At 39.7% G+C, this 23,967-nt stretch overlaps 1 protein-coding gene across 1 annotated transcript in view; it reads left to right on the plus strand.

Moving 5' to 3' along the window:
• The window catches only part of POLA1 (DNA polymerase alpha 1, catalytic subunit), a 179,730-nt gene that overhangs the window by 58,767 nt on the left and 96,996 nt on the right, over window positions 1-23,967 (plus strand). The window contains exons 27-34 of the mRNA XM_081909016.1: window positions 6,861-6,893; window positions 9,961-10,053; window positions 13,103-13,308; window positions 15,231-15,363; window positions 16,586-16,717; window positions 16,872-17,046; window positions 21,208-21,389; window positions 22,566-22,697. Of these exons, the coding sequence (XP_081765142.1) occupies window positions 6,861-6,893; window positions 9,961-10,053; window positions 13,103-13,308; window positions 15,231-15,363; window positions 16,586-16,717; window positions 16,872-17,046; window positions 21,208-21,389; window positions 22,566-22,697 (1,086 nt within the window). The remainder of the gene's footprint in view (window positions 1-6,860; window positions 6,894-9,960; window positions 10,054-13,102; window positions 13,309-15,230; window positions 15,364-16,585; window positions 16,718-16,871; window positions 17,047-21,207; window positions 21,390-22,565; window positions 22,698-23,967) is intronic.

The following is a 23,967-nucleotide window of genomic DNA, read 5'->3' on the forward strand; positions in this document are numbered from 1 at the left end:
ACTGACAGCACTTAAAGCTATGAGTTTTTGAAGTGGAGGAATGCATGAAGTATAAATTTGATGGGTGTGGCAATTAGGCTATTCGTAGCTTTGCTTTCTTCCTTTTGGGGTGATGTGTATGAAGGTACCTGGTGCAGATAAGAAGATAGTGTGCTGCCCTCATTGTTAAAGCATAATACAATTATTAAGCACCCGCCACCTGTTAGTATCATTCTTTCTAAAGGTCATTGTGTGGTGCCTTGCTGTCTGACTTTAACAGCCCTATATCAGGTTTGTTGGCTACTGTATTGTGTGGACAAATGTTTGAGAAAAGAATGTGACACCAATAGCCAAAAGAAGTTGGGGGGAGGAGGAGAAATTCACTAATTTATCGCTTTATGATTTCTGCTGCGTTGAATTTATTAAGTAACTCAGACTTGGCAAAGATGTTTAGTAAAGTTCTAACAGTAAACTGCAATACTACCACCCTTCAATCTAGATTGTTGCTTTTCTGTTGTGTTTCAAGTTCAAATAGTCATTTTGCAATTTGTGTGTAATCACCCATGTTTGTTTTTAAAAATAAAGTAATTGTAGTACTTTAAAAGGGTCTCAAAAGTCTAGTTCACTAATCTGCTAAGAGAAACATAATCAGAAGCAGAGCTCATTTTATACTAAACTCGTGGTCAAAACTGAGGGGGGAAACCCCTATTGAACCCATAGTCAGAAGTACCAAGTTTCATTAACAGTGTATTAAAGGCTGTGGAGAGAGAGGGAAACTATTTAGCCATTAACCTAATGGTTTGGATTTATAAACCCTATTGCTATAAGATTCCATTGACGCCTGCTATGTGCTTGTTCTTGTTAATGAAAAAAAATCATTCTTTCTTAATTGTTACTGAAAAGATACTTAATCGGTTGAAGCAGAGTTTGACCACATTTTAATTAGCTGTGCAAATCAGTCAGGTGATGAGTTTCAATTTTGTACATGCTATATCTGCTCTAGTGAGGAGGGGGGACCTTATTTGAGCTAAGTATGGATTTTTGTTGTTGTTGGTATCAGCCGCCAAGAATGCACCACCAGTTTTAAAGGTTGCTAATTACTTTCCAAGCTCAGTTTTAAATGCTGGTTCTTAACCTTTTTGAAGTCCTAAATGGCCTTTTATTATGCTACTTCAAGTGAGTGTCTCTTTCCACCTCATCTGGTGAAGGCTTCACTAGATGGGGCCAGTTTTCCATTGCATCATCATCATTTCTACAGCCTTAAGTGGGGACAGACTATCATCCTGGGATCAGAGACAAATGCTTCACACTGCTACTTTTTATATTTATGTGTTGGCACGTGTGAGGCATCTCCCCCATATGACCTGCTTTTAGACTTCAAGTAGGGATGTATTTCTTCCTTCAGGCCTATGGACATGGCTGACTTTTAAGAGTTGGCGTCTTCTGCTGCTGAATTGCTGTTTTATTATGCTTTCATGGTTTTTATGTGGCACTGCTGTGTTATATTTTAATGAATTGTTTGTGTATTGCCTGAGAACCTTCAATGTGTTATATAGGCAATAAATAATAATTTTATCCACGCTTCTGATAATAATGGGATAAAATACTACCAATTGCCTGTACATAGAAATTATTCAAGACCTATTAACTTGACTGCAGCTGTTTTTCTAACCTGTGTAGCATGGATTATAACTTTTTAAAATGTACTATTAGAAGTTACATGGTCAATATTTCACAGGAAAATGCTTCTGTCCTAATCTTCAGCTGTATAACTTGTTGCCTTTAAGATAAGAATATCTGAAGTTAGATGTGGGCTCTTTTGACTGGATTTTCACTTTAAGATTTCATTCCATATAGACTAACTTCGACAGTAAATGAATAGCACCACATCCTTTATCACACCATCACACCACAACATCCTTATTTACATTGTTCTGTTTAAATGAAATAGTTAATTTCAGTAGAAAGTTTCAAAGAGTTTTCTGTGACACATACCTTTCCATGATCTTACCTTTTAGTAATGTAAAATCCATAAAAGAGTTAGGAAGTGGTTGAACAATGTTCTGAAATGTAAAAACTTGTAATACTTGTTTTGAAATCTGTTTATTAGACCTCCGAATTAAAAAAAAGAAAGAAATCTGTTTTGAATACAAGACGTATAACCGTCCTGCCAAATTGTAGATAAGAACTGAGGGATTCATAAACATTATTAATGTTTTGGAAAGCCGCTTTTATGCTAAAGTATTTGGAATTCTGTACAAATGAGATAACAGTAGGTCTAAATGACAAATTAAGGATTTTTTAAAAATCCCCAGCGTGTCTCTTGCAGTAATGGATTTATGGAGGAAGTATGTTTTAGTTGGATTTGTAATTAAGGTTTTTCCATTAAAGGAAATAAAATCTATTCCTGTAGAGCAGTATCTTTCTGTTCAGAGTAGGTGGATTGAAAGAGTAGGAAAACTGAACAATTTTAATCCGATTTCCCTATGACAAGCCAGTATTCAGAATGGCTTCCTGTAGTGTAAAGTTCAAAGATTAAACATTGTTTGTTTTGCTAATCTTCAGTATATTCTGACTTTTAGCAATTAAGAAGTGAATAAATTATTCCACTTCTCAGGGTAATATACAATACATATAAAGGAACCAAGTGAGTGAGGGTTTTTTACCTGAATAAATGAATCTGGTGCAAGATAAATATTGAAATGTATGTATATTTCACATGGAGTCCTAAATTACTGGTTATTAGTGGTGACCTAAGCAAGATCAGAGACTAACAGCTTCCTACTATAGTTACTTTTTCAATAGCTTCTAAAGAGTTCATCCTTAGCCATAACTCCTGGAGTAAGTTGATAAATGCTATCAAAATTAATTTTGGTTACAGCAGTGCGTTTTCTAATTTAATTCAGGGACTCAGATTTTCAAAGCAACAATTGGATTCCACCCCACATGTATTTCATTTTAAAATACTATGAACCTTCTCCAACAGCTTTATATATTTTGGTTAAAGCCTGGCTTTGCCTGTTAGTCACAAGGTACTGGGATGACCGTTATCTGTTAGAGACTGTGGGACATTCTCCATCCTTTGGGCTTCCCTCTTCCATGCATTAAGGAGGCAGAGACAGCTTGCTGAGAGGTCCTTACCTTCCTGCCACTAAGAGCGAAGCAGGTTTTGCTTGTGCTATTTTGTGCTCTTTCTCGCACTCTGTCTCTCTCCTCTACTTTCCCTTCCATACCTGCATGGGCTAGCCCAGTTACAGAAACCTTTTCTGGTAAATTGCTGGTTTCACTTGGTACCCTTAAGGGAGAAAGGGGGCGTCTCCAGGGGAAGAGGCAGAACAACCAGAGACTTCATTGAACAAGCTCTTCCCTATAGAGCTTTTTCTCACAGCCCTTGGCTAAAGTTGTGTCCACCTCACAGTTTACCCCCCGTTCTCAGAAAGGAGCAATGACCGCATCTTCTCTGCCAAAGGGGTCAGAATGGACCAGTCCGCTCATGCCAGTGTCAATTCATTGTACAATCAAGTTCTCTTCCCTACAAAAGACCACCACGAATTCAATACATTTCTGGTGCACTTACCTGTGGGAATCTTTTTTTCATGACAATAATACCTGCTGGAGGTGAAGGCTTAAGGGTGCTTGTGATAAGCATGTGGAAGCAGCCCACCCCAAAAAGGCTTCAGGGCCTCTTTACCTACACTAAGGTTTTCTGTCATATAAATGTGTTTATTTGCTAGAGCTACCTACCTCTGGGCCAGCCAAAGATGGGCTAAATACTCTCAACAACATTGTTGCTGGATATTGTACAAAACTCTAGAATATCTTGCTCTGACACTGGGAGGCTGATCCAAGATTCAGTATTGGTTTCTGGGCATGTCTTTTCCTGGGTTAAGATATTCGGCAAAACCTTAGAGGAAGAGTGGCCCTCCATTTGTTATTGAACTACAACTTCTGTATTTGGTGGTTTTATATTCTGATATTATCCTGTGAATAATGGTGATTATGATGATGATGATACAACTGTCATCAACCCCAGCCAGCATTGGCAATAGACAGATGGTGGCAGCTGTAATCCAGTAACATCAGGAGAGCTACAGATTAGCCGTCCCTGCCTAGTGACAGTGTTAGTCAAGACCAAAACCAGCTTTTTGGCCAGATGTGCAGCTGCTGGTTAAAAATTGGTCCCTGGTACATGACTTGATGGTGAGCGATATTTTTCCATGGATGTTGTGAGTAGCTCTGCTCTAGGAACCAATACCATTCTCCTGCCTTCTTGAGGATCTTTGTCACCAGGTAAAAGGGAGGAATGGCATAGAGTAGACCTCCAGGCCAATCCTGGTTTAGAATGTTTGTTTCTTCTGAATCCATACACATTGGGTATTTTGACTTGGCTTTGGGAGACTTAAATAGGTACCTAACAACGCCACCACCAAGTTAAATAATTTAAGTTCTGAGTAGCATTGTTGTTGGTGGTTAGCTGGTGAATGATTCATGACAGTACCTAAACTTTATCCATGGGGATTGACACTGGGGTCCTACCTTTTTGCTTAATTGCAAATAGTGACAGAAAGGGGCAGGATGAATTGGTTTGAAGTTTTAGGTTTGACTTGTAAATCTCTAAAACAAGTTGATGAGCTTGTGCTGCAACCTGTAGAAAACTATTTGGTGGCAACAAGAGGGAGAACATTCTTGGTAAAGACACCTACTGTTTGGAATTGCCTTCCCTCTGAATTAAGGCAGACACATCATTGATGACAATTTGGTATCTGCTAAAACTTACTTATTCTCTCAGGCCTTTGCTGGATGTTAATACCAATTGACCGTAATAACATCATACCTAGAGTATCAGAGGAAGGGTAGAGCACTTCATCCATTCTTCATCAGCCTGCACACTCACCTGTATAGAATTCTTGATCGCTTATGGCTTCCAGACTAGTGCTTAAATACAAGTATGAGCTAACATGCTTTTATCCACGTTATTTAATATTAACCTAGTACATTTCAAAGAAACTTTTAGTATTTATTACATTTCAAAAATAAATTTTTAAAAGTTGATTTTGTTGATTTTATATAGTATAGATTATTTCCCATGCTGCATCAGGAACAGGAAAAAGAATTAGGAACTAAAAACTTGCAATGAAACTTGAGTCCAGAATTCAGGCACATTCAGGGATGTGTTGCCATTTTTAGATGAAGGGCCATGGTAAAATCTAATAACTACAATTTATGATGTAGCGGCTACAATGTATCTTTTAAACTGCATGGATTAGAGAAGAATGAGCCACGATGGAGCAAAAAGCAGCTTGTTCTGTGAATTATGTTGCAGCGAGGAACAGGTGAATTCAAGTGAAATACAAAATAGTTCATCATAGAAAACAATAAGGAGCAATTTTTTGATTCTCTCGCTTTCTTTTGCCCAATCTCATCATAAAACTCCCATTTCATTCCACAGTTCTAAAAACTGCTAATGATTGATATGATCGTAGTGCTGTCATTCTTAACAAAAAGTCACTTTTGTTCTAGGTATTTTAATAGATTCCCATTAAACATGTATTGCTGACTGAAATATTGGCATGAAGGGCTCTCACTGGGCTGAGCCCGGGAATTAAGAAGTCAGGAAATCAGCTGCTGCCTTGCAAAAGAGCCTTGTGTGACACAGGATCTCCTGATTGGGGGGATCATTACTGCTATTATGACTCTACTTGCGTAGGACTTTTGAATTTCATCTGAATGTCAGTAATAACCCTCTTAGCAAATTATCCTGAATAAAATCACAAAGGCATTTTATATAATAGGTGTTGAATTACTGGATAGATTTGCTAATTAAATACTCTTTGTTCTGCTGCAGTTGACATTACGGGGTAAGATCTTGAACAATTATTCTCAACAGCTGTACTTTGTTAAGGGAAAAATTAACCACAAAGTTTATTTTTTTTACACTTGAAGTTGGCAGATTTTTGAAATGTGCTTGAAAAAAATTCCATCATCCAATTGGTAATGAGAAGATAAATATGCAGGTGTTTCTGTGAAATATGATAACTGCCAACTGATTTATTAATGAATTTAGCAAGCCTTCATAACCTATTCCCTAACTGTTGGCACTTAAAAGTGATTTTCTATTGGAATAGGTAATATTAATATTACGCCTGTCACTAGATGAACTTTTACTTGTCTTGTGACCCTCTTGTAATTGCCTATATTTGCTGCTGCCCTTGTGAACAATTGAAAATATTCCCCATAATGAATCATTAGTTTCGCTAACAGGACTAACTCTATCAGAAATGTCTTCCCATTTACCAATCTATGACATTCAGGGGACTAGAAATAATAATACTGTATTAAAAAACCAAAAAATAATATATCAAATTGCCTGGCCAGCTTTTGGGATAAAAAAGTTATAATTTCATTATAGTCAGTTAATAACTGATATTTTTCTTAAAAGTATAAGCTATTCTCCATGTACAGACATGTTTGTGTGTGTGTGTGTGTGCATGTGTGTGCATAGTACATATAACAAACTAGTTGGTATTTTGCTGTCTTTTAGAAGTATAAATTTTAGCCTAAGCTTCACACAACCCAAACATTCTGACTTCTAGGGGGACAAGGTTGGGTAGTATTGCACCCTGTTCGTCTCTAGGAAAGAAGAAAGTAAATATATCTGTGCTACATTGTTTTAAGCGAGTTCTGTTTTCATGCTTTGCTTTTTGTAATGTTGTGAGCAGGACACAGTGTTGCATTACCATGGTCAAACATTGATTTGGTAGCTGTATCGCCTTATTTTGTAAATCCAGAGATCTAAAGCTTACTCCCTGACTGGTATATGGTAATATACTATTTTGTAATATGATCTCATCAGAATCAATCTTTTCTTCTCCTTCTTCCAGATTTTGATGCATACTAAGGAGCTGGTACAGAAGGTAGTAACATTTTTTATTATTATTATATAGCAACCCTTAAATAGAATATCTAGTGACTTATTTTAAAAAAAAAAATTATGAAAATAGTAGCCCAAATAATCGAAGTCACTTCTTGGGATGTCTAGTTTACAAATGCTATCCTTCCTAGTGGATTATAGCTCCCCCTCCTTTTGTGGGAAGGGGGAAAGCAGATGTGATCTAATCCCTGCTTGAAGCCTATGTTTGAGTATTTTGGACAAATTAGTAACAGTGCTAATTAGAGTTTAGTCACAGGCCAGTAACTATGTGTTCTAATGTCCTTTTTTGGGGGACTGATACCCCCACCCCTTTCCTCTCTGTCTTGTAGTCTAGGAATACAATATTTTATTTTCTATGGGTAGGCTCAAAGGATCTGTGAGAAGAAATAAAATAACAGCTTGTGGTGTTCTGTGACCACTTGCATATGAGTTGGTGCAAACAGTACTGCAGTCGTATTCTATTTGCAGAAGTTATGCAGGTAGAAAGCACCTTTGGGTTCTCCTTTTCACTTTTGTCATGCAGTGTGTTAGCATGAGGTGTAAAACAGGGTTGTATTTAACATTGCTGTTTCAGCAGACTTCTGCTTGCTCAGTGAAATTTCCCCCTCCCCCTCTTGCACATCCTCAAAATCTGGTCCAGAGGGTTGGAGGACCCTCCAGAGCAGATTTTGAGAGCCTGTTAGGCAAAGAGCAGAAGAGGAAGTCTCATTGTGTAAGCAGAATTCTGCACGCGCAGCATTGGATGCAGGCCAGGGGCAATGGCTTTACAAAATGACGCAAGTCTCTTGTGCCTGCCCTGCAAAGAATCCTACATGGCAAATACAAACCAGTTGTCCCATTAAGATGTAATAGCAGACTGTGCTATTAGGAGCTAGCTAATTAAACAGTGTATATGGGAAGGAGGGAACGCTCAAGTACAGGGCTCATTCCATGTACCACGAACCATGGTTTTTGGTACACGTGAAGCAACCCACTGTAGAAAGACAAATAATATTTTGTGTGAACAGAACCAATGTCAGTACAATGGCTACAAGGAGGACTTGCAATAAAATGTTGCTGCTCAGATTTCTAGACATTCCATTCCTACTCTTCCCTCCCAGTTTTGGGGTTCCCCTCAACCATTTATCAGAATTCTATATCCACTCAGCATACTCCGTACTCACTGGGTTGTGTGTTTGTGTTTTACTATTTGTCTTTCTGTAGTGGGTTGCTTCACATGTACCATAAACTATATATGCTTTCTGTAGCAATCATGTACATATACCGTAAATTTCGCTCCATAACACGCAGATTTTTCCTCCTAGAAAGTAAGGGGAAATGTCTGTGCGTGTTATGGAGCGAATGCCTAGAGATGGCGGGGGAATCTGCTGCAGTTGTGAGCTGTCGGTGGCTCGCTTTGAAACAGCAAAGCGGGTGTAAGCGGCTCCTGTCAGCGAGCTGAGCTGGGGAGGAGGGAGAGAAGCAGAGCGGGCTTGGCTGCTTTACCCCGTCCTCTTTAAAACAACCTCTCTCCTCCCCACTGAGCTGCTAAGTAGCTGCAAAGCTTTTCAGCCAGCCTAGCCGGGAGGAGGGAGAGAAGCAAAGCGGGGTTGGCTTCTTTAAAACAACCCCGTGCTCTCTGTCCCTGCCTGCAGTTTTTTGCTGTCCGATGTTGGATTAGCCACTATAGGGGCTGTGTGTGTGTGCTTGAGCTATCGTTCTCCTCCTCCTGCTTCCCTTTCACTCTCCCTGCGCTCTCCCTCCGACTTTAGAATTGACACTCTGTGTGTGTGTGTGTGTGTGTGAGAGAGAGAGAGAGAGAGAGAGAGAGGGCTCCTTCTCCTCCTCCTGCTTCCCGTTCACTCTCCCTGCGCTCTCCCTCCGACTTTAGAATTGACACTCTGTGTGTGTGTGTGTGTGTGTGTGAGAGAGAGAGAGAGGGGGGGGGCTCCTTCTCCTCCTCCTGCTTCCCGTTCACTCTCCCTGCGCTCTCCCTCCGACTTTAGAATTGACACTCTGTGTGTCTGTGTGTGTGAGAGAGGGCTCCTTCTCCTTCTCTTGCTTCCCGTTCACTCCCTCAGAATGCCTGTGACTTCCAGCGCCCTGCAACTTTAGGGCCAGTTCTCTCTCTCTCTCTCTCTCTCTCTCTCTCTCTCTCTCTCTCTCTCTCTGTGTGTGTGTGTGTGTGTGTTTTGACCTCACTGCGCTTGTTGGGGGAGAGTGTTGGTCGTAATTTTTCTTGATTTCTCTCAGAGTGGTTACTATCATGGTTTCCTTGCCGGGGAGGAGGGAGAGACGCAGAGCCTGCTTGTTCTAATGGAGCAACGCCAGAGAGGAGCCTCTCCTGCATTATCAGCAGCATCCTTCTCCACACCCCCCCACGCGTGCTCCTTGTCCCTTGAGTTCTTTTCCTTCCCTCCCCACTTAAAACGTGTTTACAAAGCACGGATCCACATGGATCCTCAGGATTTTTGCACTAGGTCACCCCAAATTCACCATCAGATCACATAGCATATCCATGGCTACAGCCTGCACCAAAAAACACCCACACCCACTGTTTCATGGGGCCGCAAAGGTGCAAAAACGTGGTTACAAAGCATGGATCCACATGGATCCTCAGGATTTTTGCACTAGGTCACCCCAAATTCACCATCAGATCACATAGCATATCCATGGCTACAGCCTGCACCAAAAAACACACGCACCCACTGTTTCATGGGGCCGCAATGGTGCAAAAACGTGGTTACAAAGCATGGATCCACATGGATCCTCAAGATTTTTGCATTGGGCTACCCCAAACTCACCGTCAGATCACATGTCTGTGGCCACAGCATGAACCACAAAAATCATACATCCACTGTTTCGTTTAGAATATTTTTTTCTTGTTTTCCTCCTCTAAAAACTACGTGCGTGTTATGGTCAGGTGCGTGTTATAGAGCGAAAAATACGGTATATGGCAGCTACTTTCTGCTCCTCTTGTCAAAGATGTTATGTTAGATTTCTGACACGTCAGTTTTCAGTGTCCAAACCATGGTGTGTAATTTATGTTACTTTCCTTATGCCCTCCCTAGATGAATCTGGAAGTGATTTATGGTGATACAGACTCCATTATGATAAACACAAACATTACCAACTTGGAAGAAGTCTTTAAAATGGGGAACAAGGTAAAATAATTTTAAGCTTTGTTGTAGCACCATACATTTCTTTGTTGCAGTTTTATATTGCTAAGAATCCTTGTTTTAGTACAACTAGTGAACAGCAACCTTGTTAGCACCTGCAAGCTTAATACTTGGTAGTTGATAGAGAATGTTTATGAAAATGCTTCTTTGTAAAAAAAAATTGTATTAACATATGCCAGTGTTTCTCAAATTGTTGATCCCTGCTTGTCTTTTTTCCACAATGACATTTCCACCCCTACTTTAAAATTTTTTTCTGCATTTAGCATAATTTGAATTGCTGTAATATGGCCTGTTAATGGCTTCCCACAAGGATATATTTTCTTAACATATGCTTTGCAAGGTACATATAAGGTTGATACTTTGTTTAATAAGTAATGTGGTAGTCTTCTTAATTTCACATAGCACATCTTGGGATGTCTGTATACCATTTGTGTTAGAAAGGTAACCCAAATGTTGTCATATATGGAATATTCTGTTATGTGGCGATACTATTCTCCCCATAATTCTTTTGATTAATAGATCCCCCTCACTCTCTCTAGCTGATAGAGACAGACCCTCTGAATACCCTCTAGATCACGTGATCAAATGCTTCTATGCTAAAGACAGCTGGTGTCTTATTTTATATTATTTATGACTACATTAATTTGGTAACCATGTTTTGTTTATCTGTTTATTTTTAATTAAAATCTTGTGGCTCCTGGGGGGTATTATTTAACATCAGGATGACACCTTGCACCTGGATTTACACATGATCCAGACCCCCAAGGGAAAGGCAACGCTGCTCACCCAGACAGCTCACAGAGCAATAGGTTGTGCAGAGCTCCTGGTAGCTCAGTATTCCAAGCTTTGATCTTTTCACAGGCTGAGGCATTTAGCAAGCACCGGACCACAGCTGGTGTGGCTGACCTGCCTGTTTGACAGAGTTGGGACATCCTGTTAGACAAGCAGCAAGGCAAGGGAAAGAGCTGCAGAGAGACTTTCTAGACAACTGCAGCAAACCCTTGCATGCCAAAGGTTCCAGGTTCAATTCCTGGTGTCTCTGTGTGGGGCTAAGGCAGCAACTTAGAGGTGTTGCCATGCTATTCCATGGAGACAGGACTGAGCTGGATGGGCCCATGTTCTGACTTCCACATGAAGCAGCTTTCTGTGTTTCTAATGCTGGCTAGTAGGGACAGGTGCAACAGTGCCAGGTGAAAGGAGAACTTTGGCGTCATCCCAACTCCTTCCCCTCCTGCTCCTTATAGGACTGGGAAGGGTGAATGCTATGGGACTGCCATCCTCCCAAGTACACAGAAACTCTGGGCTGCTGAAAATGCCAGCTCTTAGGAAGAGACTGAGACCACATCCTCTTGATGCACTCGAGGCAAAAATCCCACAAGGAGATGCTTTCTCATTAAACCCAGTTTTGTGTCAAACAACGGGGGTTAACTCTTATCAATCCCATCAGTCTTGCCAAACCTCATTGGAGATCCCAGTTCATGTGGTGGGTACTTGTCCTTGTTGTTCTTAACAGGTGGGGAGGGGGTTGTGCCTTTGGGGGCAGATGGTAGATCCTAGGCACACTCCTCTGAGCAAGCCCAAGCCCAAGCATAAGCAGGGGCTGTAGGTTCTTAACTCAAAGCTCCTCTTCAAACAGCCTTTCTTCTCCCTGGTCCTCATCCTCTGTTGCTGCCACACTGGAAGCACCATGGGTCCAATCACACAAAACCATGATTTTAAGACCATCTTTGGGAGCATTGGCAAAGGTGGTTTCCAAAACCACCCCTTTGGGATTGCTTCTGTGGCTTGGACTCGGGGCTTTTAAACAACTAAATTCTTGACTCTGCCAGCCAGGAATATATTTTCCTTTTATTTTCTCCACACTGTTAGCAAAGGTGTACTTTACAACCTATTTCAGAACCCTAACCCCTATGCTTCCCAAAGAGGCCGCAACAGTTTTATTTCAAGGGCCTTCTAAGCCTAAGGTTACCTTTCCTGGATTTTAAAAAAAGACATGGAAGGCAGGGTGGGTAAATCCATCTTTCTGGATTTACTTAACAAATATATTTAATTTTTGCTGATTAATACCATGTAGCTACTGAAGGTGCCAGTGGTAGGTGCCCCGAGAGCCACATTTATTTCTACTACAGTCATTCCTGCAGAAAACCCTTTTATAGCTTAGTTATATTCAATGTGAGACTTTAATATATATAGTATAAGGTTGGGAGAGAAGAGAGAGCTGAATGAGTTTCCATCGTAGTACCGCCAGCACCAGTATGCCTGCTCATACCACCTAGGCTGCCTGAGAAAGTTCTCGGCAAACATCCCCTCAAAATTCCACAATGCACAAGAGATCATCTGCTCTTCCTGTTCAGTTCCTGCTTGCACACATTTCATCGGATGCCAGGATTGGACACCCAGCCCTCCCTGCCCTTCTGAACAGAGGAGCGGTGCAGTGAGCTGCCCTTTGTGAGAGAACGTGTTGGTGGCTGGTGTGGGTGCCTTTTTTTTGCATATGTGCCTTTTGATGGGGAGGGCATACCCACATTTATTTTGTGGTCTTGTCTCTTGAGGCCCTTTTCAATGTGGCAGCCATTTTTGTTTTGTCTCTCACACAGTAGACCTTTGGTGACTGGCACTCACAGCACTTTCTCCAAATGCCAACCCATGGTCAGTAGTATGGAATTCATTTTTTTTCACAACTGCTGCACACTGTGGCAACATTTTCATTGTCACTGTTAATAGCCATACTGGCAGATACGCTTGAGGTAGTGGAACATGGGACTATTAGCAGTGTTCTTGTGTGTGTGTGTGTGTGTGTGTGTGTGTGTGTGTGTGTGTGAGTGAGAGAGAGAGAGAGATATGTTATTGTTGTTTTAAAGATTCTGTGGTAAATAGGACTAAGAGTACTTTAATCTCGGTACAAAGTCTGGGGTTTGCTATCACTATAAAATCGTGGCAAATGACACTCACATATATAGTGCTACCTCAGTTTCCAAAGTATTTTTCTCTGTGGTAAAGAAAGTGATTTATTTTTTTCTTCATTTATTTTCAGATAAAAAGTGAAGTGAACAAGCTGTACAAGTTGTTGGAGATAGATATTGATGGAGTCTTTAAGTCCCTTTTATTGCTAAAAAAGAAAAAATATGCTGCTTTGGTCGTGGAGCCAACAGGGGATGGAAAATACATTACCAAGCAAGAGCTTAAAGGACTGGACATTGTGCGTAGAGATTGGTGTGATCTTGCAAAAGAGACCGGAAAGTAAGTTACTTTCTTAGATCACTCACCATGGCTGCTGTGTAGATCCACTAGCTGTTTACCCAAAGCAAGTGACAACTCTGTATCATAATTCTGTCCCAAAGGCTATCATCTTAAGCACACTTATTTAGAAGCAAGGTTTACTGAAATAGCAGGATTTACTTTTAAATAAACATGTTTTAGATCAAAGGTGGTGCTTTACAGAAGGTTATTCCAAGACGGGTGGATTCAGCTACCACGCAAACTGATTCAGTCAAATTGGAACCGATTTAAATGCTTGACCTCATAGTAAATTAAGAGGCAGCATGATGGAGCGGTTAATGTCAGATGAAATGGGAAAGGACCTATGTGCACTGTCCTGATTTCCTTGGGGGGAAATGCAGGATATAATCTAACAAAATATGAATAGATAATGTGTGTTTGTCATCTTTTCTGGTCTAAGTTTTCTTCCTGCGTTTTCCTGTTAGGCAGAAATGACTCTGGGAAAAGTGATGTGTTTGTGTCTGTGTGTGTGTTTGCAAATATGTGGTGTGTGTGCGCGCATGCACACACCTCCCCCCCCCCATCTTGGATTTTGCTGTTATCTACAATTCACAGCTGCTTTTAAATAGAAAAATGTTGGTTTGCATCCAGTGGTGGCGCTTGGCTGATGGTAAGGCTTCCTTTGGCAGGATAGGGAGGAAAGCAATTTTCAGCGATTCCCAGATCTCCGTGTAGCCTCTGCACCTCTCCTCCTCCAAAATCTGTTATGGAGGGTTGTGTTTTTCAGGGGCAGAGGTTACTGAATTAAGCCTCTGATGGAAGCCTTACCATAAGTCGAGCAACGTAATTGGATATAACACACTGTTAATGAAATAAAGGTTTTAGAGGGGCCAGGAGGGAGGCGCACTTTATCAAATTCACCCTTTTCTAAGGAGGAAAGCAATAGTGTTTTGCTGTCTTAGCACCTACAAATGGGGACTGCTATTTGATTCGGAAATCCCCTAGCTTTTGAGTTCACACTACTCATAGCACCTTTAATTAGAATTGCCTTACCAAAAGTAGCAGGGAGCTTTCTTACACAGGTCATCCTGACGTCTGGGTACAAGAGGGAAAGCTCAGTGGTAGGGAATTAAGGAGGGACTGTTAGTTCTGCCGCCATCCAGGTGATGTTTGCAGCATTACTCATCAGTATTCCCTCCATGACAGAAGATATGGGGAGCCTGCCCCCACCCCCTCTTAGCTCCTTGGTAATCTGTGGTGTGGTCAGTGGCGTAGCGTGGGTTGTCAGCACCCAGGGCAAGGCAAGTAATTTGCACCCCCTAACCCGTGGATTTGCGCCCCCTAACCCTAACCCCCAGATGTTGCGCCCGGTGCAGCCAGCCCCCCCTGCACCCCCCACGCTACGCCACTGGGTGTGGTAAAGTGGTTAGAGTGTTGGACTAAGACCTGGGAGACTCAGGGTTCAAATCCCCACTCACTGCATCCAGCTCACTGCATGACCTTGGCCATTCTCTTAGCCTAACCTACCTCACAGGAATTGTGAGGATAAAATGGGGTGGAGGACAACTATGTACACGACTGTGAACTCCTTGGAGGAAAGGTGGGGTATAAATGTGAAAATAAATAAACAACCACTGGAAACTGGTTAACCTTTTGTGGCATATTTGAATAAATTTACACTTGCGTTTTGGAAAATGCTTAATAGGAAAATAAATGTTAGCTTAATTATTACTAATGTTTGGATTGATTGTGTGCACCCCATGGAAATAGTTTAAAGTTGTGGTGGTAACCTGGTATTCCACCTGAAGAAATTGTTTATATCTACACAAAAAGTAATTGGAAAATGTTCTTCCCGTAATTTCTGAGGAACATAGTGTCCTGCAGGTGCGTACTGTGTGTTTCTCAGAAACGTGTTTTCTCACATGCCTAAACTTTTCTTACAGCTATATAATTGGTCAGATTCTTTCTGACCAACCCCGAGATGCAATTGTAGAAAACATTCAGAGGAGGTTAATCCAAATTGGAGAAAATGTGGCAAATGGCAGCGTTCCAGTAAAACAATTTGAAATCAACAAGGTAAATAGTTTTGGTTTTTATAACTGTTACGCCTGAATTTGTTTGAATGTATTCCATTCTCTCCTGGTGTCCATTTTTTGTGTTCATGGTAGCTGATCTTTTAGCAATTGCAGAGAGCATTTCTTAAAAACATTTTAAAATTCTGACAGGAACAAAGAAAGTAAAAAAGAAAAAAAAGAATCTAAGTTTTAATCAGAGAGGAAGGCAAGATTTGTCTAGTGTAAGCCGAACTTGTACATATATCTTTCCCTCAGATCTGTCTTTTTGCTCCCCCCCCAACCTCCCCCTCCAAACTGAACTAAGGCAGGGAGTGCCAAACTTTCTCAGCATGTTGCTTTTCATAAACCCATATTTCAAGCATAAGTAGTTTAAATAAGAGTTAGGGAACCTGTTGCCCTCCAGATGTTGTTGGACTACAGCTGCCATCATCCCTGACCGCTGTTTATGGTGGCTTGGGCTGATGGGATTTGGAGTCCCAACAGCTTTGGGAAGGCGACAGGTTTCCCACCCTTTATTTCAGTCAATATATTTCTGAGCAGGTCAAGCATTTTTCTCAACCCCTGTAGGTGGGGCATGTTTGAACAGAAAGAGGAACAGGTATGTATACAGTTGCTTAAACATTACAAACAGGATCTGAAAGCAGTACTTTCCTTTGTTGTAAATCCCCAACATTTGATATTTGGTCTGACCATGGAGATTCTGTTTTGCTGTAATGACTGATGGAGAGGTCTTGATAGATGGACTGTTCATGAATCGGCGCCATCCATTTTAAAGGCACCCTCTTTGACTTGGTCATTCCCTTTCTATCCTGTAGTATATATTTTAAGTTGACTTTAATTCCTCTCCTTCCAAGTTTCCTGAAGGAATCTGACTTTACCCATTCTCCCTATCCATTTATTTTAATCAATGACATCATTTATCTCTTCTGAGGGAGTGAGCCATTATTTGAGCCAAGATAGAAGGGATGGATCTGCTCCTTAGCTTCTTAACATCATTCTGAGTCTCTGTCTGCATTGCTATCCTTCATGAGATTTGTTGCCCAAGATGGCAACTGGGAAGAAAATGCCCAGGTAAAAATAAATAATCTCATTTTACAAGCCAGTTTTTTATGGAAAGCAACAGATACAGAACCTAATATTTATGCTATTTCATACGTTGATGAATTTTGCAGTAGTTTCACCAGCAATTTCCCCTCTGTATTCTTTTTCTTTGATATATATAGGCATTGACAAAGGATCCCCAGGACTACCCGGACAAAAAAAGTCTGCCTCATGTCCATGTTGCCCTGTGGATAAATTCTCAAGAGGGTAGAAAGCTGAAAGCTGGAGATACCGTGTCGTATATTATCTGCCAGGTAAAAATGTTCAGATTCATTTTAATTTAATAAAATGTTTATCGGTGTGGTAAATACTGTTAGCGATACGTTGTGTGCCCAGTACGAACTTAGAAAGGTATACGTAACTAAAGAAAACCAATAAACCTTTCTTTTTTGTTTCTTCTTTGTATAGGATGGATCAAATCTGAGTGCTAGCCAGAGAGCATATGCTCCAGAACAACTGAAAAAACAACCGAATCTTGCTATTGACACTCAGTACTATCTGTCGCAACAGATCCATCCAGTAGTGGCTCGTATTTGTGAACCCATAGATGGAATTGATTCTGTCCTTATTGCAGCATGGCTAGGTTAGTATTGAAGTTCAGTATTTACTTTGCAATTAAAGGTAAAGGGACCCCTGACCGTTGGGTCCAGTCGCGGACGACTCTGGGGTTGCACGCTCATCTCGCTCTATAGGTCGAGGGATCCAGTGTACAGCTTCTAGGTCATGTGGCCAGCATGACTAAGCCGCTTCTGGCGAACCAAAGCAGCGCATGGAAATGCTGTTTACCTTCCCACCTTCTACTTGCACTTTGACGTGCTTTCAAACTGCTAGGTTGGTAGGAGCTGGGACCGAGGAATGGGAGCTCATCCCATCGCAGGGATTTGAACCGCCAATCTTCTAATCAGCAAGTCCTAGGCTCTGTGGTTTAACCCACAGCGCCACCCGCTTACCACTTATTAGTAATTAGCGTATGGTAGAGCATTGCAACCCTGCCTCCTCCCGCTGTGCACGATGTGCTGTAGGGGACTTGTATTAAGCCAAGGTACCCCTCGGCTCTGCCAACTGAGCTGGCTAGCCACTGGCAACCCCCCCCCCCTTGTGGTATCCCAACCAGCAGACAGCCCCAAACAGAATGTTCATATGGTGGGGCTAAACTATCCCAAAATCCACTGGATACCCAGCTGGTCTCATTGCAGATGGTGGCATTGGACCAGTCCTGACCCAATTGCTGTGCCAACTTAGAATCAAGCCCTGTTGTCCACAGCTACCACCACAGTCGTCCGCGACTGCACCTAACGGTCAGGGGTTCATTTACCTTTACCTTTACCACCACCTTCAGCAGAGTTAACTACTATTTGAATCAATGTTTTCATATGCTTTAAGCTTATCTTAGACTCTCCAACTGCTAGTGATAGTGTTGGCCCAATGCACGGCTGTTTGTTTGTTTGCTTACTTAATTTGTCTTTCCACCAAATGATGCTCGAGGCAGCCAAAAGTAAATTATAAAATACGAAACAATAATACATTGTTTTTGTCATGATCCAAGTGCAGCTTTGTACTTCCCATAGGCAGTGGTAGCAAGGCCTGTTTGTATCACTTATTCTCGAGGTAAACTCTGTTCAGCAAATTTTAGGCTGTTAATTTTTCATTATTCCAACCCACCCGCACACATCCTCAGGAAAGGCAGTGCATAAATTAAAGGGGGAAATAATTAATAGCAATTATAAATAATAATGTTAGAAAATTCTTCTGACCAAGATTAGGATTCAGCATTTCAAGAATACACAGCCACAGTTTGGCGCATCATTGTAAATCAGAATTAATGATTTACTGTAAGCTCACTGATCTTGCCTGCTTTGCTCTTCCCCACCGGTGAGCAGAGAAAACAAACGATCCTTGGCATAGCCTTATCATGTTTTGTTTCATTGTTTTGTATGGCTCAGTACGACTGTAATCCACGGCATAACTTTATTGACCTTTCAGTTTTAGCCAACTAAAAATAATCAACGTGTAATCCTATGCATGTCTACTCAGAAGTAAGCCCCATTTAATATAGTGGGGTGAAACTATTGTTAGTGAAAAATGCTTGCAGAGTTAAATCTTTGTGGTCTAAGTGTTAACCAAACAGGGCTATAAAGTACTACACAACTGTTTTTCAAAAAGAGATTCAGGTTGGAAGCCTCTAGGTGGCAGCACTAGACACTATTTCCCTTTTATTTTTCAAAAGCTTTAATGAGTTATGCAGCAGGGTGATTAACTTTTAAACTTGCATAGCTCTCAAGTAAGACTGGGGAAGAGTGGTCCCCCCCCCCCCGTATTAGCTTGTTTATTAAAATAACTAATTTTGAAATAATCACCCTGCAAATGGAAACTTTAGTCTTTACAAAATATTTCCTTTAAACATAAAAATTACATTTAACCTGAGTATTATTACTTATTAACAGAAATTTAAATTTTTACACTTTTCCCCAAGGCCTGATCATATGAAAGCTTATTAGACTATTCTTGCTGTTAATAGAACGTAATGGCTTTTAAAGTAAGAGATGAGTTTGTGATCTAAGATTCTTCTACCTTTCTACTTAATTTGGGGAATCCTAAGTGAATTAATTATTAAAAGCCTGTATATGAAAAAATAATTCACAATTAATTTTGACAGATTAACTCATAAGCAAGAGAGATCAGTTCAAACAAGTCTTGGGGTTTCTCTTTTCTTTCTTTTTTTAAGGACTCTGATGGTAAGATGTATTGCTTCCATGAAATTTACTGATCGTTAGTTTTGTTTTATTTTTATTTCTGTAACTTAATGCTGAAAGTGGATTCCTTGAACCAAGTAATTGTCTGTGGAACAAAATACAATATTATTAATCCAGGTATTTACTTAGGTGTCCTTAAAATTATACTTCTTTATTTGCTTGGTTTGCTGTGAGCTTGAATCAGGACCACAGCTGGTTATGTTGTTTCCAGACAAAATAATTATTAATGCTAAAATGAAGGTTGGTGCAAATTGCTATTGATGAGCTCCATTGACATCAGTAGAGTTCTGATTCACACAAACTGTATCTGAACTTCTCATAAACGAAGACAGATGGCTTACCTATACCTCTTTGTTTCTGTATCTCCAATTCCAATATATATATTTTCTAATATTATTCAGTAAGGCTATCCATGCTACAGCATGAAAGGAGGGGGATTCTATTCAATATTACTACTTAAATATATTTTAAGAGTCCCCCCTTTCTAATTAATTCTAACACGATGCAAAATATTACGATAGAAAATGGTATTCAGTAAGTTTTCCTTTAGCTCCCCTACATTACAAATAAACTCCTTTTGTAAGCTTGCTCTCTTAGGAAGATAATCAGAATTTATTTTCAATTGCTAAAAATGCTATTTTTCAAGCATCCCAGTTATAAAATATTTTAATGATAATGACTTTCTAAAACATTAAGTAGATGAAATGGGCATTCGTTTCAGACTTCAATCCATCAACCACTTCAGAATAGTATCAGAAGTAATAATGGTACTTTTAGACTGCTCCAACGAAGGTAGTATGTGGCTTGAAGTCATAGTGAATGTATGAAGTAGTAGTAGTAGAACACTGAGCACTCTTTTTTTAAAGAGCAAGTTGTTTAAATATTGTTTCACCAATATTTTTAAAATTTAAACTGGAATTAATTTTGTCAAAACCCTATAATCCCTATCTAAATTCATTAAGCTAAAATAGATGCCCTGTTGGTCAAGGGTGTGCCCTGTGTCAGTGTTAATATTCCTTACGCTGTAAAAAGCATTCCTTACTTTTAATTCTTCATTAGTAATGATAAATTCAACTCTCTTCCTATTACAAATGGAAGTTTTAAATAAAATAAGTAAGCAAGCCCTCATGACGTGAGCATTCTTGCAATACTTTTTTTTTGTCGCTCCTGAAGGTGACGTACCTATTGCTTAACAATTATAATGACACTCAACCAAATTCTTATTCTGTATCCTGGTCTGTTAAATTAGTTACCTTTATCTTTGATCCTGACCGGCTGTTTAAAATGCATCTCTAAATACAAAACACATTAGTACAATAATAAATTGTTGCTCATATTTCCCAAACTTTATGTGTTCTGGTAACCAAAAGTGCTTTTTTTGTCTTCAATTCACACTTTTTAAATACTGCTGCTGAATTTTAACAACTGCATTAGATTGAAACCTACATGCTGTTAACCACTGAGCCAAAATGAAATCGACCACTGCATTGAAGTCTGAGTTGGCAGTTGTGTACAGTCTTGAAGGAGTGGGTAATAGCAGTACAACCAGGTTTCTTTTAATGGAGTTTTTATATTCTCCCTTTCATTTTAATGATGCCATTCTGGTTTAAAGACTTTCCTAATAAAGATGCACAATTTTATTCAAATATTCTCTGTGTAACTTAAGAAAATAGCAATAAAGCTGTTCTCTAGGAGTAGCATCTTCGTAAACAAAATGTTCTATTGCATACTCCCCATGGTAGATAATGCATTGTGCTTGTTTTATTTATAAAGCAATTTTGTGTGAAAAGATAAGTAATTTCTTCATGTTACTCAGCTCTTCATCTTAAGTTTAAAATGGGAAAACGTATTCTTTTCTCTTTTTTTAAAACACCTTTTCCTTAGGATTTAGTCTTCCTTTGGATTTTACAGTTTGTAATTCCTATTCGAAGCTGTATCAACTTAGATGAATTGCTTTCTTCGGACTTTGAATTTATATTTCTTATTACCAGGGCTGGATCCCTCACAGTTCAGAGTCTCTCACCATTATCATAAAGATGAGGAGAATGATGTTTTGTTTGGAGGGCCAGTTCAGCTCACTGATGAAGAGAAATATAAAGACTGTGAAAGATTCAAGTTTGCTTGCCCAAAGTGTGGGACAGAGAACATTTATGACAATGTCTTTGATGGTTCGGTTAGTATTCTGATATTTATATTTTGAGAACAAATTCTCTATATAGGAGATGGTATAAGGAGGAAAAGAGCCAGTTATTTTTCTAAGTTTCCATAAGGGGCATTTGTATGTTAATGCCAAATCCAGTTTTCCATACTATTCTCATGTGCTTTTTCAAAGTGTTACACAAATGTAGCATCTTAGAACTGCTTACTTAATAAGGCCTATTCAGTGTCATTTGCCTACCCTAAATCAAGCTAATTGGAAGAGAACATTTTTTTTAAGTTTCTGTTTTTTATTTTTACTTCCCTCTTCCCTTTTATATAGAAGTTTCTTCTATGTTATCTTTCCTGCTGTCTTCACACATCAGACATAAAAAGTCATCGGGTACATTCCTGTCAAGGAGTGCTGCCAGAAAATCTATCTGTGACCTTGGATCAGAACTTGAATCAGAGCCAACTATTTAACTCTATTGCAATGTTATGCATGTACCAGTTATTGGCAAATTAGTAGGCTGTGGAGAAGTGAAAACCTTGAGAGTTAAAGCAAATAAATTCTGTATCTAAATTAAAAGCAATTATTTTAAGTTAATTTGGACAAACAGCAGATGTTCTGTGTTCCTTGAATCAAAACAAAGCAGTTCTTGGAAGCAAGCGAGAGGAAAAGGCAGGCACAGATCAGTAATACTTGGTAAATCCTTGACTTTGTTTCATTACAGCTGTAAATAAGATAGTTAATTGCATGGGGGCTTGACAACTTACAGATGGGCTAAGTGTAAGAAGAGCGGATGTCAAGCTCTGCAATCTCTTCCACCTGGAATTGCTTAATGTTGTTAGTGCGGGAGTGGTTGCTTGGATCACAAAAGTACAGATTTTTAAGCAGTAATAGAAAGGGGGGTGGTATGAAACTTGACTGCTCTTCAGTGCATTTCTTCATAATGAGAAATGTATTAGTTTGCTTTTATCTGTGTAGACAGACTGAAAATTCTGTTCGGCTAAAAAAGGTTGTAAATCTTCCAGTGAGACATTATTTCTGCTGCGGCATGTCAGATCCTGACTGTGCAGTCAGAACCACAAGAAGAATACTAGGACAGGAATACCACTTTGCCTTAGAATGTATGTCTTTGAACTTTATACTTGCACAGGACCTTTTGCAAAGCTGTTGTTTATACTGATTTTTGGTCTTTTAAATCTGTAGGGCCCGATGATCGAAGCCAGCTTGCGACAGTGTAGCCAAAAAGACTGCCGTGAATCTCCTCTAATGTACCTAATGCAAATTAACAACAAGCTAAACCTGGATATAAGAAGTCATATTAAAAAGTACTACAGTGTGAGTAACTGTGTTCTTTAAGTTTATATTTAGTTCCTCATATGAGCAGCACCCCCTCTTGTCCTGATCCTGGCCCAGTTCAGACACCAACATCCTATAAAACCATGGTTGATCCTATAAAACCATGGTTTACTGAACCAGTAACTGTGTGCTGGCATACTCTCACCTCTTCCTTCTTCTCGTGTTTCTTACTTGAGTTGAAGATATTTTGGTTTCTTAAACTGGTTTCTCATGTCTGAACCAGGTAACTGCTTAAGCAACTTCCTTCAGATATGGTTGTATGTACCAATTTCTTTAGATCTAAACATTTGCAAATCATATGAGAGAATTTGCTTGGCCTTGTTATCAGACTGTGTTTGTACTAATTCAGAAGGGCTGGGGAAAAGAATCCTTTAACTTCAGTGTTCGCATTGTGTAGGCTTTCTAATGTGCATTTCTGTGAGAGTTGTAAATTCAGATCAGGGATTGCTTCTTTTGAAGGTAAGTACCTTACATTTAAGCAACTCAAAATCATATAATTAAGATTTTTTTTTAGGGTTTTCTGAGGACTACTCACATGGATGGCTCTGAACTGATTTCACAGGCCTTTGTTCTTTCCGTGATTAAAGTTTAATCATGCAAACCAAATATTATTTTAAGCAGCGGAATTTGGTTTGTATTTAAAGAACAATGTAAATCTAGTGAGAACACCAAAATGTGATAAAGTGTTTTAAATTAGGACATTTCCTAACTTTTTAGAAATGTTTGTTCATATTATTTTTCAGAATGAGGCAACAATTTGTATACAGTGGTGTTTTGGTTTGCATACGTCTTGGTTTGCATATGTTTTGGATTACAAACACGTCAAACCTGGAAGTGCATGTCCTGGTTTGCAACCTTTTTTTTGGATTACAACCCATTTTCAAAAAAAATTTTGGAGGCCCCATTACAAACGGATCTCCGGAATGGATGATGGTTGTAAACCAATGTACCATTATATTAGATGCTACCACGTGGTGTCAGAGCTCCACACATTTTAATGGCCTTATCATTTGTATAAATGTCAACATGATAATTTGAAAAGATTTTTGCAAATCACTCCAATGAAAGCAAGTTTGGTTCAACACACATTGAGACCTTTGGTTAAATATTGGTTGCACTTTGTTGGATTATCCACACATACACCCTTCTTCCATCTCAGCTCTTATTCCTAGCCGCTATGTAAAGATTTTTACCTTCCTCTTCTTCCATAGAAGCTTACAAGCATTCTTGTTGACAGTTTCACTATGGT

Source organism: Podarcis melisellensis (assembly GCF_964234715.1).
Source record: "Podarcis melisellensis genome assembly, chromosome: 4".
Lineage (NCBI taxonomy): Eukaryota > Metazoa > Chordata > Lepidosauria > Squamata > Lacertidae > Podarcis > Podarcis melisellensis.